Genomic DNA, 17,081 nt, shown 5'->3' with positions numbered 1-17,081 from the left:
CAATCTTAGACTTCTGATTCTGGGTTGATCACCAAAAATTTAAGTGCCATTGAGACTTAAGGATGACAGAATTAGGTGACACATTAAGGCATATATACACTCCCATAAAATATGTTGTCTTATGGATCTGAGTAAATTAAATACCTGCCCAAATGTTTTTTATGCACCTGTGGTTTCTAGTGACCGCTACTTCTTTACTTTTGATTAATTGCATATTAAAATATTCATAGCTTAACTAGTGTCTTAACTGACAGAGGATGGAAAATTAACCCACCACCTAGGATTGTCTTTGAAATCCATCCATTATGATGAAAATTATTCCTGTTGTTTTATGGTTATGCATTCATTTTCCTCCGCTTCTCGGGAATATAGGAAAATGAGGTACTCCATATAACACCTATTTAAATTTCACTGGGCAAAAAAAGAAATCTGGATTTTACCCCCTCTCCCTCCTTTCAAACTAGGAAATATTATATTTCAGAAAAGGTGCTCATAAATATGTAAAACTTTTGGGTTTTTATCAGGGCTTTTTTTTTTTTGTTTTACATACAGAATAGCGTGTGTGGCTTGTGTTCAAGATTACCCCTCTCAAAAAATAAAACAATTTGAAAAAATAACAACAAAAAAAAAACCCTCAAAATTTAAATTGTCTTCTGAACATATCTGATCACATTTACATTTAGTGTCCAAAACAAGTTGATTGGTAACATCAGTGCCAGCACTACAACGTCATACAGCGACTTCATGATATTCTTTGACAGTTCATCTAAGCCTCTATTCCACCGAAAATTACAAAAGGTTCTGCAGAGCTTTCCTTAGCAAGCTGAAGCTTACTAGTCATTTGTGGATGCGCATAAAAGCTGCTTATAGCACGCTATGGCGTAAGCTATTTTCTAAGCAATAAATGGTTCAAGTCATCTATTTTGTCCTGAAATGCTACCTGTAGTTACAGCATTGCTTATAAATGGTCATAGTAAATTCAGCATCAAAGAGAATATTACAGAAAAAGACAGCAGCAGAAGCATTAGCATTATCTAGTATTTATATATGTTATCAACATAACACAGCAGTAAAAGGTTTAAATGCATATTAATGGGTACCGTGTCTAAAAATTACTAAAGTACCTATTTAGTGTATTGGATATTTTTCTCAAGGAGTGCTTGCTGTGTCTAAACAGCATAATTAGATATGTGACTTAGTACAGTTAATTCCTATTGATTAAATAACTTATTTATGTACCAAAGGAAATGGAAGGATACAAAATGTTTTCTCCCTCCTGATCATGGTCCTGTATTTAATACTGACATGATCATCAGAAAGCCTCCCACATGTAATTACTACCCTCAAATGGATCTTGAAAGGTCTAAGCCATAGCATGGGCCATATATGTATAGCAACGTGGCACCAGATACAGCATGCAGCTCACAGTTTGAAATCAGGGATTTTGCTTGGTCACTGTATTTATGGCCACTCTATCATCAAACAGGACTTTTTTTGAGGCCATACCAAAACAAAAAAGAAAAAAAAAAAAAGGAAAAAAACTCTTGCGATATCTGGTTGTTTTCAGAGGCAAGATGCAAGGTCTGCCACTGCAAGCTTCTAAATTAAATGCTGTGGTATACGCTTTGCTTCTCTTTTATAACTGCAGAAAGACAATTAAGAATGGCAAGAAACAAATGCCCTAGGCATGCTGTGCTGATATCATCATCAAGTGGTTATTTTGCACAATGAGAATTAACTGTACTACGGTTACCCAGAGAAAATGTACAATATCTTATGCTGATATGAAACAAAACAGACATGATATAGCTTTTTTGTACTTAAAACCTGTATGTTCCCTTCCCAAACTTAAGTAAAAAGCAAACCCACCCTTTTCCTCCTGTTACACAGAATAACGTTTAAGTTCCAACCCTCCCCTTCCAAATAAAGTGCGCTGTCCATGGCAGACCATCGGAGTAATGCAACAGGAAAAGCCCCTTTTAGTGTACTATTTAAAAAACAAACTGAAGTCGATTCAGCTTTCCTCTGGGTCTTGTGAAAGAGGAGAAGCCTACGGGAGGGGCGAAACATCCCCTTCACTGTCACTGTTGTTAATAGACATAGCCTTCGTTATAGGGGTGGGTGTTGCAGCAGCCACCGTCCTGCATGTAGACCATGCTCTCATCAAAGTGGGACAGAGGTACAGTGTCCTCCTCATTGATGTGGCGCTCCATGTCAGTCTTCAGTAAGGGGCGCTGGTTGTCTGGAAAAGCCATGGAGAAAAGCGCTTCAGGGTCGCAAACAAACTTGTAGACGTATCTTTCTCCAGCCACCTTAGGACAACAGAAGGGACAAAAAGGTACAGCATAAGACCTTGTGGTTTTGCAACTCCAAGTTCAACAGTGAAGAACTCACCTTCGTTACACAATTAATAATGCAGCAGCAGAACTGGTAAGGCAATGACCTAGCAAAGACAACAGGGATCTGCAGAAGCAGACTGTGCAGAACGCTCTCGGTTTTACCACATGTGATACCCTGTAGGAAGATGGACTAGGTATTCTACTTCCAAACTTTTGTTTGCGATCGTTTCCTATACTTAACCACAAATGGAACTGTTCTTATTGGAAAATGTAAACAAATTGTCACTACAGTGGCAAAATAAAATAAGTCCAACACTCTGTGTGCAAAGTCGAAAAAAGAATCACATTAAATGATAGAGATCTGAATTTCACTTTACGCAGATTGATTCATACTTAAGTATAAAAGCACTTAGTTATAGTGCATGCTGATTGTACAGGGACAACGTAAGCAAATACGTAGGCTAATATGTACTTAGCAATTGCTCATGCAAAGCTGGGACATTTGGATTTGCTTATGGAGGGGCAATTTGTCCAAAGATCCTAGTTTTCCCTTATTCAGAAATAGCACTAAATGTCAGTGCTTCCTCTTCCTAAAAGCTGAAGAATGATAAAAACAATAGAGAATTATTGTCTTATTTAAAAAAAAGAGTCAATATAGTGTCTTCTCAAGCACCTTATTTAAAGAATTACGTTAAAAAATATGAACTATGTTGCATGCTCACAGTTTATTAAAATTATTTTAAAATAAAGATCATATTGTCTGCTTCTTGCAACTCCAGCTAGCACGGCATTGGAACTGAGTGAATGAAGGTGGCAAAAGTGTGGCAAACTTAACTCTCTTCTTATGGGTGCAAAATAGTCTGAAGCACCTCCTTAAATTTTCAGCTTATTTATTTTACAAATAATGTAAAGTGTTGGGAGAGGCTGCATCTGCAGTAGAATTTTTTCACCAAATTAATGTCAGCAAGTTTGACAGACTGAAGGCTGCATTCAGAAATTGGGCATTTGCATAACTTAAAACAAAAGGGGAAAAAATGTGCATACAAACCTTGCAGTAAAGAAACCTGCTATGAATCTACAACCACCATTAGTTTTTAACACACACTGACTGGCCAGATAGGGTGATCCAGGGCAAACCTCAAACACTGCTATGTCAGAAAAATAAGCATCCAAACTAGCTTTTAAAATGTGTGTAAAATACATTCTTGTAGATAATAAAATAGTAGCTTAAGAGGTAGCAAGCTAGCTGTCAGAAGTACTTGTGAACTTTCCATATTAAATGGATGTGTGGGTTAGGCAGCATTATCAGCATTACGGTATTCTCATCCCCACCTTTTCAACTTGTTTCACTCTCTTTGCTACTTATTCTTGCCTCTGTGCTACCTTTGAACTGTGCTGGCGCAATTGCCTATGCAGCTGAGTTATAACCTGCAACGAGGACCTCCTCTGCCTGAAGCATCACCCAGCAAAATCAAGCGTATCTGCTCCTCCCTGACTGAACCCAGTCTCCAGTCCACTTTACAAAGACTCAATGCACAGTTTTGTGACACACAAAAATAGATGAGGCACTGTGCTGCTGAAGTACCATAAGCCAATACTAGCCCAGATTGTTGTCCAAGTTGACTGCTGGATAGTGAAAAAGGAGAGCACTACAACAATCCCATAATCAAAGCAAGAGAACTTGTAACAGGCAACTCCAAACTGAGACTTCACAAAACCTACTGCAAAAGTTGCCCAGTAACTTGAGCCGAGAGCATTGTTTCCATTCATGGAATTGGCAAATGGCAGGTTTAAACATGTTAGTCATCACAGGTCACAAAACTAATGTGAAAAGATATGGAACAAGTTTTACAGCACAAGATGTTCATTATGATCTTTGATCACAGCTGCCAGTTTTGTAGATGCAGCAGAGAGGTCTCTCCGATTGATTTCTCAGTCAATCTACATAGTACTACATAGCAAGATTTAAAAATATACATGTAAATCAGCAAGCCACAGTAGAAGGATGGGTTGAATACTGTCAGCAAGACAAGATAGTTATATATAAATTATTGTTAAATATTTCTCATAGTTCAGCTTATTATAAAATATTAAATTCCACTTAAAAATTGTATTATTACAACACTATTGGTAAAATATTAAAGTATTTGGTATATTAATAGGTATCATTTTTCTCCCCATCTTGCACTTATCAAAGTACCCAAGCGCTGGGCAGCTAATTTAGATCTGCAAAACATTATTCATACCATACTCCACTGTTTGCCTTTCCCAGGTGCCAGGAAGCTCTTTTGGATATTTTTGAATGTCACCTCTTTCCCTATAATCACGACGTGTATTGTGTGAACTAAAACCACAAACATTTTTTACATAGAAAAAAAAATCTTGATGCATATACTGGACCTGGTAGGTGAAAAAACTTAGTATTTGCCTAAATAGATGAAAAACCTACCTAGGCAATGCAGTTACAAGTACTCCTCATAAACTGACTTATGGATTAACATGCAACACTCTGGTGAAATTTGATACAAAATTGGCTACTCACCTTTTGCATGATTCCCTTTTCATAATAATAGCGAAGTGATCGGCTAAGTTTATCATAGTTCATAGCTGGCCTATTTTTCTGAATCCCCCAGCGACGTGCCACCTGCCACAAAAACGGATTAGCATTGATTTGTTAAATGCATTTAACAAGCAGATCTTATAATCAGATACTTTATTTGGGAAAGGAGGAGCGGGAACCCTGCAGGTACAACGAATAAATACAAGACAAAAGGTTGCCGTGACCTGAATTTCCCATCTACTACTATGATTTTTAACTGGACACACAGTCATCCATTAAACTTGAAGCAGACTTACTTATTTGCAAATGTGGTGGAAGGTTGGGGGATTTTTGTTTGTTTTCAATAAAGAAAACCAATGAAAAAATGAAGCCATATAAAGAGATGATGCCCAAAAAATATTTATCGAGTTCCACCAGAAAACATTCATAAAAGATGAAAACTTTTTTTTAGTTTGATACTGTGTATAATTGTACTATTCCTATATTTTTCTTGCTGTCAGAACACTAAGTTATATTAAACACACATGCATACACACTTAGTTCATGAACTAATACAGACAGTATTTGGAATGACAGCGATGTTGAGATTATTAGGAGATACAAGTCAAAAGCCAACTCCCAGTCTTTAATATTACTTCAGCAAAGAAAATGAATTATCAGAGGAGGCAGGGTAATCACTTAGAAGAACTATATGGTAGTATAAAGAATGGGACAGAAATTTCATAGTTGCAGTTGTATAATTTCCCTTAAAAAATAATAATAAAAAGGAACTCGTGAAGCCATAGAGAACAGTATGCCTTCTGCTTGCCTTTACGCTTCCTGTTTTATTGCCAAAGGTAGTTCTGGACAAAGAGACCTTTTGTTTAAAGAGCTTAACTGCTTATTCCCCACCTGAAATTATAATCGGCTGTTGGTGACATTTCAATTACTGGCTGTACAAATGACTATCATGTCACCAGGGGGAAACAAAGTCAGAGCTGATGAACTCTTTAAAGCACATTTTATGAAAATGTTTGAGAGGTACATGAGAGGTACATATGCATACAGCTCTGGAAGAAGGAGAGAGTAGCCAAGCAGCTTCTCTGCAGACTGCTCTACGAAACTTTCCCATAGGTTTCTGGAGCCTTTTGATGCAAACTATAGACGACGTGCAGCACTGAGAATTGAAGGGGACTAAATAACAACAGCAAAATCCATGACTTTGATCTCCATCTGGACAATAATTTTTAAAATTTGTTTTTAAAGCAATGTTTCCTTTCAGTGGTGCAGCTTTTCAGGCTTATGTAAATTATCATGGCTCTGCTAACTTCAGCTATGTTATAGCTGTATTGAAACATACCTCCAATCATGTCAATTTATTCCAGCTGTAGATTTGGCCTAGATGCATAACCTTGATTCGCCTATTCATCTTTGTAACACATGCCTACATCACACTTTGTTTATTCCTGCCAAGTTTTTTTCTGCATTAATCAGAGTCCTAAAAGTCCCCAACATAACAGGCTTGCATAATAAATAAATACACAGCAAAGATAGTGGCTGAGAATATTGTGTGGTATTTTGACATTCCTAAATAAGCAAGCAGGTCCAGAAGTAGTCTTGGTAAGCGAGTTTTCCTGTCCCTGAAATGCATAGCATTTATCAAGTCTTGCTCTGTGGAAGGGATTCAGGCTTCTAGCCTTCCACCCACCTTCCTGCTGAAGGTTACTGTCCCTGTGACAAGGCAGCATAAATGGACCTACACCCAGTTCTCAGCCTCCACAGTTCGCAGTTATCTACTTTCTGAATGAACTATGGTGCTCAAGGAGCTGATACATATTCATTTTTGTTGTCACCCTTTCCACAAGGGCATAAACCTCCAGAAAGGGATGGGATGTCATTGACATCCTAACCTGCCACAGCTGAACCAACAAGCTTTTTGACTTCCCTTCAGTTTACACTTTGCAACCAACAGAAGTGTGCAACTTCCTATAGGCTATTCTTATTTTAATCGACAGTTTCTGTCAGATCCATGACATTCATATGAAAACAACTTAGGCTCCTTTGTACTCCCTAAGAGCACACAGGAGTGAGCAAGTTTCAAGTAGCCTGCCTCCTCCAGATCTCAGATGCAGTGCTGCTCAAAAACACAAAGCAACTGCTACAAAGTCAGACAAGCAGATGATCTGGTTAACTTAAATCAGAATATCCAATTCTTCAGGGAATTACACAGTAAGGAAACCTTCCTGTGCTAATAAAATCTATAAAGTTTTTGCACCATCTGCTGGAAACCATTTTCCAATAAATCTCTTCAATCTTGAAAAACCTTGGACATACCTTAAAGACAAGACAAAACTAAGAGGGTAAAAAATACTGAAACTGGGGGAGGGGGAAAAAATCAGATATCTCATTCACCAAAATCAAGCCAAAGCTTTTCCAAGGATTTCACTCTGTTCTGAGCCAGACCACACAACTAAGAAGTCCATGTAGCCTGCTACAGCCGCAGACTTGCCAGCAAAGTTTTGGTACCAAATCGACTGAGACTGTTCTATGGTTAAATCCCAAGATGCACAATGCCAGGATCTGCTACGGTGACTATTACTAGTGCAGGGAAAGCTCGGACAAACCAGAGCCAGCACACAGGTCCCTGAAGCAACCTGCCCCTCAGTCAGACCATGTCAGGAAGGAAAGGGACATCAGTCCTGTCTCCATGCCCAGCTACTCTATCATCCCCTTAGGGCTGTTGGCAGATGATGTAACTTAAATGCAAGAAAGCTTTCAGATTGCTTATGCCAGCAGACGGATGGCAAACGGCAGAAATAGCTGGTGGAACGTAGAAGCAGCCTTACACCCCCGAAGCTTCCTACTCAGCTCTAACTCAGAGGAGATCCTGATGGAAAATTTGCTGCGGTCTCCTCTATTACCAACCCTGTCCAAGGGGGAAAAAAGTAAACCAGGATGATACTGCTTTTTGACAACCCTAATCAAATCATCCACATCGGTATTACAATAAAATTCAGGCACAACAGATTTTTTAACACTTTCCATGGCTGTTTAGAAAACAGGATAGATTACTTAATGTTACCTAGTCAAAAAAAGTTTACGTAATAAAATGTTCTATTTATTCCTGTTTATCACACAAGTGAACTAAGTCATATTTCAGCAAATGTTCATGCATACAAGTAATTTTTTCTACCCCACGAGTCCTTCATGGTTCAGGGGAGCTGTGCATGTGCAAGAGCATTGGCAAGCCTAGGACCTAAGCGTGCACTGAACAATCTAATGACACAGCTAAGCTGGAAGACTCTGAAGACAACTCTAAAAAGAGGGGTGTTTATATAATTTTGATGGGATTTTACTGCCTAATGTTCTTAACCTCCTCTTTTGCCGTCTGTTAGACTTGGGGTATTTCACTCTACAGCCTAAAAGTTCCAAGTTCCCACAGCTTCACACTGAAGAATATTTGGTGTTGAAAGACTATTCAGGGACAAGTTTTCAAAGGATTTTGGAACACAGGTCTATCCATGAAGTGGTTCTGAAAAATCTGGGCCCCACAATTAACGCCGAGTATTTTGTAACTTTGGTACTTGCATTTTTATTATTCTGTGGGACTAGGAATCAAGTCTACGCTTAACCACACCTCTGTCCTAACCGAAGCACTTCCCTTGCCAGTCCTTTCTGTCACCCTTCTAAAGTCCTACTGAAGCAAAATAAGGAAAATAAGGCCTAAATCCAAACGAGCACTATTAAATTTGCAGGACAGGGCAGTGGATGTCATGGCATGCTGTCTGTCTAACCCACCTCCTCTGGCTCAATCAGCTTGAATTCCATGCCTCGGCCAGTCCACGCTATGAAGTGAGAGTTTGATGGGTCATCAAGAAGAGCTACCAAGAACTGCCACAGCTGAAGTGAGCCTCGTCGTTGATACGTGGGTCCCTCGCGGTACATGCCTGGCTCCTGTTTGACGTCACCTGCGCAGAATAGCAACAACATTAGATGAGCAATACGCAAAAAGCATCATCACTCAATTTGTCAGATAAACCGGCAAAGCAATCATTAGGGTTAATAAAGGGAGGAAAAGAATTCTTACTACCCAGCCACCCACAAATGCAACACTCCCCTGATGGCTGCTAACTGTAAACACTCTTACAATAACATGTTCATATACTAAAAAGTACCTAAATTCAGTCATGATTTATGGAAATCTCCCTAAGCCCTATTCCCATTTACTTCTGATACATGCAAATCTCGCTTGTAAACCATTTTGCAATATCCTCTACCTGAAAGAGCATGAACTATTTTTGTAAGCAACTCTGATGTCTGAAGAACAACTGCATTTGTGTACTATACTTTGCACAGCCCCAGTTTTGGAAATGTAATGTATGCTTCATAAAGCTGCAAAACCCTATTGAGTGAAACTTCTTTTGCATGCAAATGCTTCTAAGGAAAATTTGACAAAGTATTTGACTTGGACTTAAACAGCATGTGCTTTATGTATAGGTATGCAAATCCTGCAGATATGTAAGTTCCTCTCTGGCATATTGGACTTGCATATAAGCACATATTACTTTTACTCATATCTACATATTAGATTAGTATTCCCCCTGAAAAGCAGTAAGTTAATTTTTCTAAAATTTCAAGTCCAGAGGAAGCTTTTAAAAAACAACAATCATAATATTCTGCTAGCTATTCCACAAACTGCCAATGAAAAACCATCCTGCGCCACCCATACTGTGTCTCTGTTGTTTTTAAATCATATTCAAACTGAACAACTCATGCAAACAACAGCTGAAAGGTCTGATGCTGAAGCAGAGAATATTTTTTTCTACACACGATGACAGCAATCCTTGATATGCTGGCAAAACTCCTCATTTCAACTACCAGGACAGCAATACCTTCCAATAAGCAGTGTGACCTGTTTAATACAGAAAGCCAGGACTTTACATTCAGCCACAACATTAGGATGCTCTGATGGCCTTTACAGAACGGCTCCATGTAGTGAAAATAAGAATAATAATATTAAAAAGGGAGCACTTCCTTTTGTAATCAGGAAAGAAAATTGAGTCAATAGCTGTGGAAAACAAATAAATCAACACAAGGCTTTTTGGTTTATGTGAGGTTCAAGTTCCAGTCCTGAAAGGCCTTCTTTTTCAAGGACAGGATTTTTCTTTTAATGATAGCTGAGCAATGTGCAAATAGCAAGTGCAGTATTACAAAGGATCAGATTCTTCGCCTGTGCCGATCTTTGATTTCAAACGAAGCGGCTGAGAATCTAATTCTGAAACATCAAGACTAGTCCTGGGCTTATCCCACTTTTGCTTTAGTGGTCAAAACATGACGACACATCTGCTATTTTTTCCTCAAAATTCATCATGCTACAAGTATAAACACACCTATTTGTATCACAACATCAGTCTTCTAGAGTACAAGGTGTTCTCTCACTGGACAGTGCTAGCAGCAGACTGCTTGCTTTGCAAGCACACATATATTTCCAAACATTTATTTCTTTTACTTTATTTGTATTTATTTTCTGTTTTCATTCCCTTCCCTGTACAAAACCCAAACAAACAAAAAGGATTTTCAAGAAAGACATAGACAAACGCTAGTCCTGAAGAGTCTTAACTTCTTGTAGAGTACAGGGTCTTATCCCATTCCCATAAATGTAAATATGAATTTGCCACTGATACTGAAAACAGATCAGGTCCACAATCATTTTTGGGGAAGAAAAAAACCTGACACGATGTGTTTTAAAAAGGGAAAAAAAAAAACCCATACATTCCAAAGCCAGGGCATAAAGTAGACTTTCAATAAATCACCCTTTCGGTGAACGTGTCAATCCAGTGACAATGCAATACTATATTGAGCAATCTTCAGTTAGGTCTAATATTATTTAAAATTCTCTATTTCTTGCTATTCCTTACCAGCCCTGGAATGCATGTGATACCTCCTTTTGAGGAATGTGTAATTCTTTGGGTTACTTTTATTTTAGAGTCTCCCATTCTTCAGCAAACACACAAATGCTGCTAGACACGCAATAGTCTTGTAATCCATATAAGTGATTCTCAGGGGAAAACAAACGAAATAAAGCAGGAGAAAAACCCCAAGAGTCTTCCAGCTCTACTTTTAGCTATGGTCAGAGAGCTGTTTACAAATTTATTAGAAAGTATCTAATCTTTCCTGTTAAAATAAATAAAGCTGGACATACATACACTAACACAAAGAAGCCACTCTAGTAAATTTAAGTAATTGGTCTCCGAATTACTTCCCAAAGTTGCAGACTAACAGAGTCACTGGCAAGAAATACTGAGTCCATCTACTTTGTCTATAATGAAATAAATCTGAAATCAGCTGAGTTACACCAGGAAACTGATTTTACATCAGAGTAACTGAGGATAATTTGGGCCATTTATTTTAATTGACCTCAGAATCCCTCTTGAAAAAAAATCTGTTGTAATGGGTAATGTTGTGAAAAGATCATTGATTTGTTATCAATCCCACTGAAAAATAAAGCACTAATACAATGTTTAACGTAGTGCAAATACACTGCCACAAACACAGAAATGCCCTATACACTGACTCCCCACTATTCATCACTTCACAGACAACGAGACAAGAAGCTTAATCCTCAGTAACACAAAAGCTGCTGCTTTCTCCATCGTTTTGTTAATTATAAGAACAACTTTCATTAAATCTCAAACAACAAGCGGTATGTGCAATGGAAATCCTCCTATTACTTCTCAACAGTACAGGAACCGAGCTCCTCTGCCACAACTGTGGATACAGCATCTTTCGCTGGCAAAAGTCGAACGACATCTTTTTGAAAAGGAGACTTTGGTTTCAAGAGACAAAGGTCAGCTTTGGTTGGGTGCACCGCAAATGGTGTGTTAAGGAATCCTAAATTGGAACGTTACCGACCTGTTTTGATCAGCAACACAGAAAAGTCCCTCATCTCTTCCTTTTTCATCTCCCCGTACAAGAAAAAGAGAGAGAAATGTGTCATACATACCGTCAAACTTCTCTGGAACAACGCAAGTGTCATCATAAAACTGCCTAGGTCCCTTTTCATACATACAGCCTGTAAGTTAAAAAGAGAGAGGTGTTTATATAACAGATGCATGGAGAAAGAAGAGATCATAGGCTTAACGCCAGAGGGAACACTAAGTCATAGAGGAATCAGATTAATATCCCACATCCTTTACACACCGCCCAATGGCAACATTTTGGCCTCAGTACAGGAGTGTTTAATTAATGTGTGCATTCCCAAAAGACTGTTAATCTCCACCTGCAAAAATGAAAAAGCACCCATTTTTCTCTATGATTTATTCCAAAATGTTTGTCTCATTTCCTGTTTGAACTAGCATGGCTTTGACTTTTAGCCATCGGTTCCTGCGGGTCTTCTCCCTTCGAGACTAAAAAAGCTCTACTCGGTATTTCCTCCCCATATTCACAGAAGTCACCCCCTTGATGTTTCTTCCAATTAACATCATTCTGTTAAATTTAGTCTTTGCTGTTAAAAGACATCCTCTGCAACCCTGTATTCTTTCTAGCACTCTCTTCTGTACACACTCCTAACTTTTCAGTATCATTTTAATGTTTTGCTTAACCAGAACTGTATTGCATGCCAGTATCAGCCTCACCAGTGCTACTTAGCGAGACAAAACATCTCCTCCTCTCCTGCCTCCCTATGACCCTCCTTTTGACTGTGCAAATATTACAGAAGGCCTTTTTGCCATACGGTTGCAATGTTTGGTTGGGCTGGTTTCCCACTGTGAAGCCGAGGAGGAGGCGGTCCATCTCAAAATCATTTTTTCCAATATACTGTTTCCCGGTTCCATAAGCCTGGCCTACCTTCAGCATATTAAAAAAACATTTTGTTTAATGTGCCCAGATTACCAAACAATTCAAATTGCTTTGTGTGACTGCCCTGTCCTACCTGTTATTTACCACTCTGCCTATCTTTGTGCCATAAAGTTATCTATTAACTTTGTTCCGTATCTTTACTGAAAATGTTGAATAGCAACACTCTTGATATCAATTCCTACAGAACTATAATAGAAACAATCCATTCAGAGATGATTGCCCAGTGACAGCCACTTTTAGATCTGTCAGTTGGCCAGGTCTTAATGTATTTAATGTGTACTTTATTGATACAGCTTTGTGCTAACTTCTTAATCAGAATGTAATGCAGTGGCAAATTGAATGCCATAAAAAGTCTAACTATATGATACAAGTATCTTTATCAATCAAACTTTTAATCTCAACAAAGAATAGAATCAGATTTGATATGACCTTTATTCCATAAAATCATGTTGACTGATTTCCAAATACAGAAAACAAATATTTATCAAACATCACTGCTTTTTCTACGTCATTCATAACAATTTTACCACCTCCAAGTACTTATGAGTGCATAGCATGGCTAAGATTGTTTTCCCCCTATCTAACTGTGATTAAAACTCAAATCTGTTGACCTTAGCCCTGCAGCTTCTGGATTTTTCCCTGATGTCTTTCACTCCCTTATCAAACTTCTGTAACTCATATAATTTCATATACCAAGACTGTTATAAATTTCCATCTCCTGCTTGTTAAATACTACCTTTTATTTCTATTTCTGCCTTTATTCCATCCCAGAAGCAGTTGGGCTTTTAGCCAGATTTGTTATCTTTCCAGTTGTGTCTTTTCACTAGTAAATGAAGTCTTACTAGAGGACTTTGATTCATACATCTGTCTGCATTCTCATCAATCTCAAAATCAAATTTCCCTCATGTTTGTGAAATTTGTCCCTTGGAAGAAAAACAAATAAACCCTAAACAAACAACAACAAAAAAATCATATATTGACAAGATACACCAAAGCAGGAGAGTGGAGTGTATAACCTCTCTTTCAGTGGTCATTTTTTCTTAGTTCTGTTGGCGTTCTTATTTTTAATACTTATAAAGTGCTTTTACTCAGAATTATTAATTTTGACAATGAACTAAGCTCTGCCCTACTGAAGTCACTGAGAGTTTTGGTATATATCATATGGCTGTACAATTTGGGCCTAAGGAGCACCAAAATATTACAAAAATTGTAACAAAAGGAAAAGCCAAAAACCTTCACTGAAAACTTTCTGAAGTATAAAATGGATTACTTTACAGTTAACTGAGCCTGTCACACCAATAGCCTGGAAAATACCACTTGACCAGAATGGGTGAAATTTTTAAGCATCTCTTCCTTTGAACTGCTAGAGGCCTTGAAAAGCAGAATGAGTAAATTCATAATAAAATTGCTTCTATCCTGATCAACCTGTGGCACTAGAAGAAGCTACAAAAAAATCAGTGCATCAGAAACTCAAGACTGGGAAGAGAAAGAAAGATGATGTGAGTCTTCCCAGCAGCAGAATTAAACCAGTGAACCCCAAATCCCTCCAGGCTTTTAAATTTTTTACGTTTCTCTCGTACAAAAGCGATACATAATAGAAAACTTAACTTCTGTTCTGTTTGGGTGAGCCAGGAAGCCTTCTTGCCTCATGTAAATGGAATGGCAGCTAGGCACTTCTGAAAGGAGAAGACGACAATGCTAGTCACAAGACTGTCTGGAATTAAAAGTGTGCAGGTTATCAATGAGACAGGCTGCAGGCAGAAGAGCAACAAAAAGGATGCAAGTTGCAGCGAGGGAGTCAACCTGTCAACACACAGTTAGCATTTCAGAGCAGCATGCTCAAGGCATGGCAGAGGAGAAAATCATAATGTGAAGATCATAGATCCCATCTAACATAGGCACCTGAATTCAAACCTTTATTGTAATCAACTTTGCTAAAAGCTGACTCCCATGACAATTACACTTTGGACTATTCACAGACCAAAAATCCACAGTATGAATATTTTAAACCCTGTGCTTGTATGTCTATCTTTGTAACTAATTCGACGTAACATTTTTAATCAATTACACAGAAAAGCCTGCCAATCACACTGGAGACTTATAAACTTTACATTAATACAAGGAATGTCAGAGTGAATTTAGAGTAGGATATTGCTTTTTAGACTCTGGTTAAGGATTTGAAGGGTTAATGAAAATTTCTGCGATTGCTAAGCATTAAACTAGGAATTCCGATGCATCAATTTCACCCTCCACCTGTACACCCCTGACCAAAAAAGAACCCCCCTCAAAAGCAAAAAAAGAAAGTAGTGCGCACATTCTAAGTAATACAGACATCTATTTGCCATTCCCCACCTCTACTCAAATCTGCAAGAATGAGAAAAACCAAACAGAACTAATGAAAATGGTGTTCTTTAAATGTTTTTCTATTTTCTTCCCATGTCTTGCACCGTCCCCAAGTAGCCACATCCTGTGCACAGGGACTCGCAAACAGAAATACACCATAAATGTTTGCCCTTCTAGACCATGTTTAACCCACTTCTTGGATATCAAAAGTCTTGCTTAACAAAGTCTATTTGATCTTGTGATAAACTCCTACCCTAAGCTATGCAATCCATTACCATTAACTTGTAACTCTTTAAGAGATGCAAACAGAGGTCAAAAGAGCAGACATTATTTTTCCAACACTGCCTGCAGACTCTTTCAGACTGTGATTCCAAATTTCACTGTTCACTGACTAGTGATGAGTATCAAAGGTTTGGCAGGGTAAGAAAACGAGGTTTTACACTGACTTCACAAAACAAGTGAAACACAGGGCAGTAATAGTAAGTTTCCTCTAACAGTCCACGGTCTCTCTTGCACATCTGGGCTGAACTCCTCATTACCTCCTCTCTCGATGAAACGCTCAGTGCCTGCCTGCTCAGGCCTCGAGAATCTCTAACGTCTCAGGCAGCTATTCTGAACAACCACAGGAATCAGTGATTCAGTGATCACCCGAGTCAAGTATAGCTCTGTAGACTAGAAGTCAAAGCTACAAGTAGTGGTCCACCTGCAAGGAATCACTCATGTTACCAAATAGATTGAATTTTAAAGAGAACGGAAAAATTTACGTAAAAAAAAGAGGAAGTCGGAGAACTGAAACAGATGCTATTTTCTATTTTAGGTAAAAATTCACTAGTATTGGCAGCAAAACCCTTTTTGACTCATGAACTCCACTCTTGCAAAGCGATACAGCAGAGTATACAGAATAAAGAATTATGCACGCATCCAAGAAGTTGTGTTCTTAGCCAATTTGGGGTTTCATCTCCCATACTCCTAAGTCAATTATAATTAACATCTGGAGTCTTTTTAAGGCGAGCATTGTTTGTACCAACATTACTTAATCTTCTGGTTAGCTTGTGCTTAAACAGTCCACAGAGGACTGAAAAATACAGCAAGGAAGAGTTTATTTCTCGTAAAGTAACTACAGCCTTGTTATCCTAAAGTGCTATCAGTTAATTTATGACTATCAGAGTGGGTCAGACTCTAATCAAATTGTAGAAACATTTCCAAAGTGATTATTCAATCAAATGACTAACATGGTTAATTAGGAGCCATAAACATTGCTCTGAAGTTCATCAAAGTAATGACTTGCCCAGAAAAATTACTGCTAATTAAATTGCCTGCTGCTTTCATTTCTACCTTATCTAATAAAAAGTCCAACCAATGAAATTTAGCATTGCAGTTTTAAATTGTACTAAATGCTTGACTAAGACCCAGAAGTATTTTTACTAGCTAAGCGGAGCTACTTCAAAAGAAAACATTTTAGTGCAGAAATTACAGAGCAATTATATGTTTTCTTCTCCTTAAAGCATTGTTTCAAGACAACAAATAAGACAGAATTAGGCATAAAATACTTCCAGGGCAGGATCCAAGTGTTTGAGGTGACTGATTCTATCACCTTTTAGCAATTTCTAGTCTTTGAAGAAAAATGTGCCTGGATTTAGGACACACAACAAGCTTATTTCAGACTTTTAATGAAGTAATTCACATTGTAAAGTTACATCATCTCAAGAACAGCAGAGTCCCTTTAAAAAAACCCAAAATAACTAAAAATATGGAGACATAAAAAAATTAATTTATCTTTTATTATTAATTTGGAATACCTAGAGGTCATTCTTCATTGATCCTCTTGCTAAAAGCAACATAGCAGTCATCTTAAAACAATGAATATGGCCTTATATCATGTTGGTTTGAAACCATTTTTTCCAAGTAGGTGTTATTTTAAAATCGTGTATAATCTAGGCACTGCAGAAATGCCTTCTCATCTGGGAATGTCACAGAGAAAAATACTGGAAATAAGCTCTGCT

At 38.0% G+C, this 17,081-nt stretch overlaps 1 protein-coding gene across 3 annotated transcripts in view; it reads right to left on the bottom strand.

Annotated features, from left to right (window-relative positions):
* Nucleotides 1-557: 557 nt before the first annotated feature.
* The window catches only part of ETV1 (ETS variant transcription factor 1), a 66,021-nt gene continuing 49,497 nt past the window's right edge, over nt 558-17,081 (bottom strand). For 2 of the 3 annotated variants that reach the window (XM_075143658.1, XM_075143659.1), the window contains 6 exons: nt 14,344-14,411; nt 13,681; nt 11,882-11,950; nt 8,677-8,846; nt 4,882-4,983; nt 558-2,312 (listed from right to left, as the gene is read on the bottom strand). In XM_075143658.1, the coding sequence (XP_074999759.1) occupies nt 2,091-2,312; nt 4,882-4,983; nt 8,677-8,846; nt 11,882-11,950; nt 13,681; nt 14,344-14,411 (632 nt within the window). In that variant the 3' untranslated portion in view covers nt 558-2,090. The remainder of the gene's footprint in view (nt 2,313-4,881; nt 4,984-8,676; nt 8,847-11,881; nt 11,951-13,680; nt 13,682-14,343; nt 14,412-17,081) is intronic. The other variant, XM_075143656.1, reaches the window with a different exon arrangement.

The sequence above is a fragment of the Calonectris borealis genome, chromosome 2 (genome assembly GCF_964195595.1).
Source record: "Calonectris borealis chromosome 2, bCalBor7.hap1.2, whole genome shotgun sequence".
In the NCBI taxonomy this organism is placed as follows: Eukaryota; Metazoa; Chordata; class Aves; order Procellariiformes; family Procellariidae; genus Calonectris; species Calonectris borealis.
This window is presented reverse-complemented; position numbering and strand designations above follow the sequence as displayed.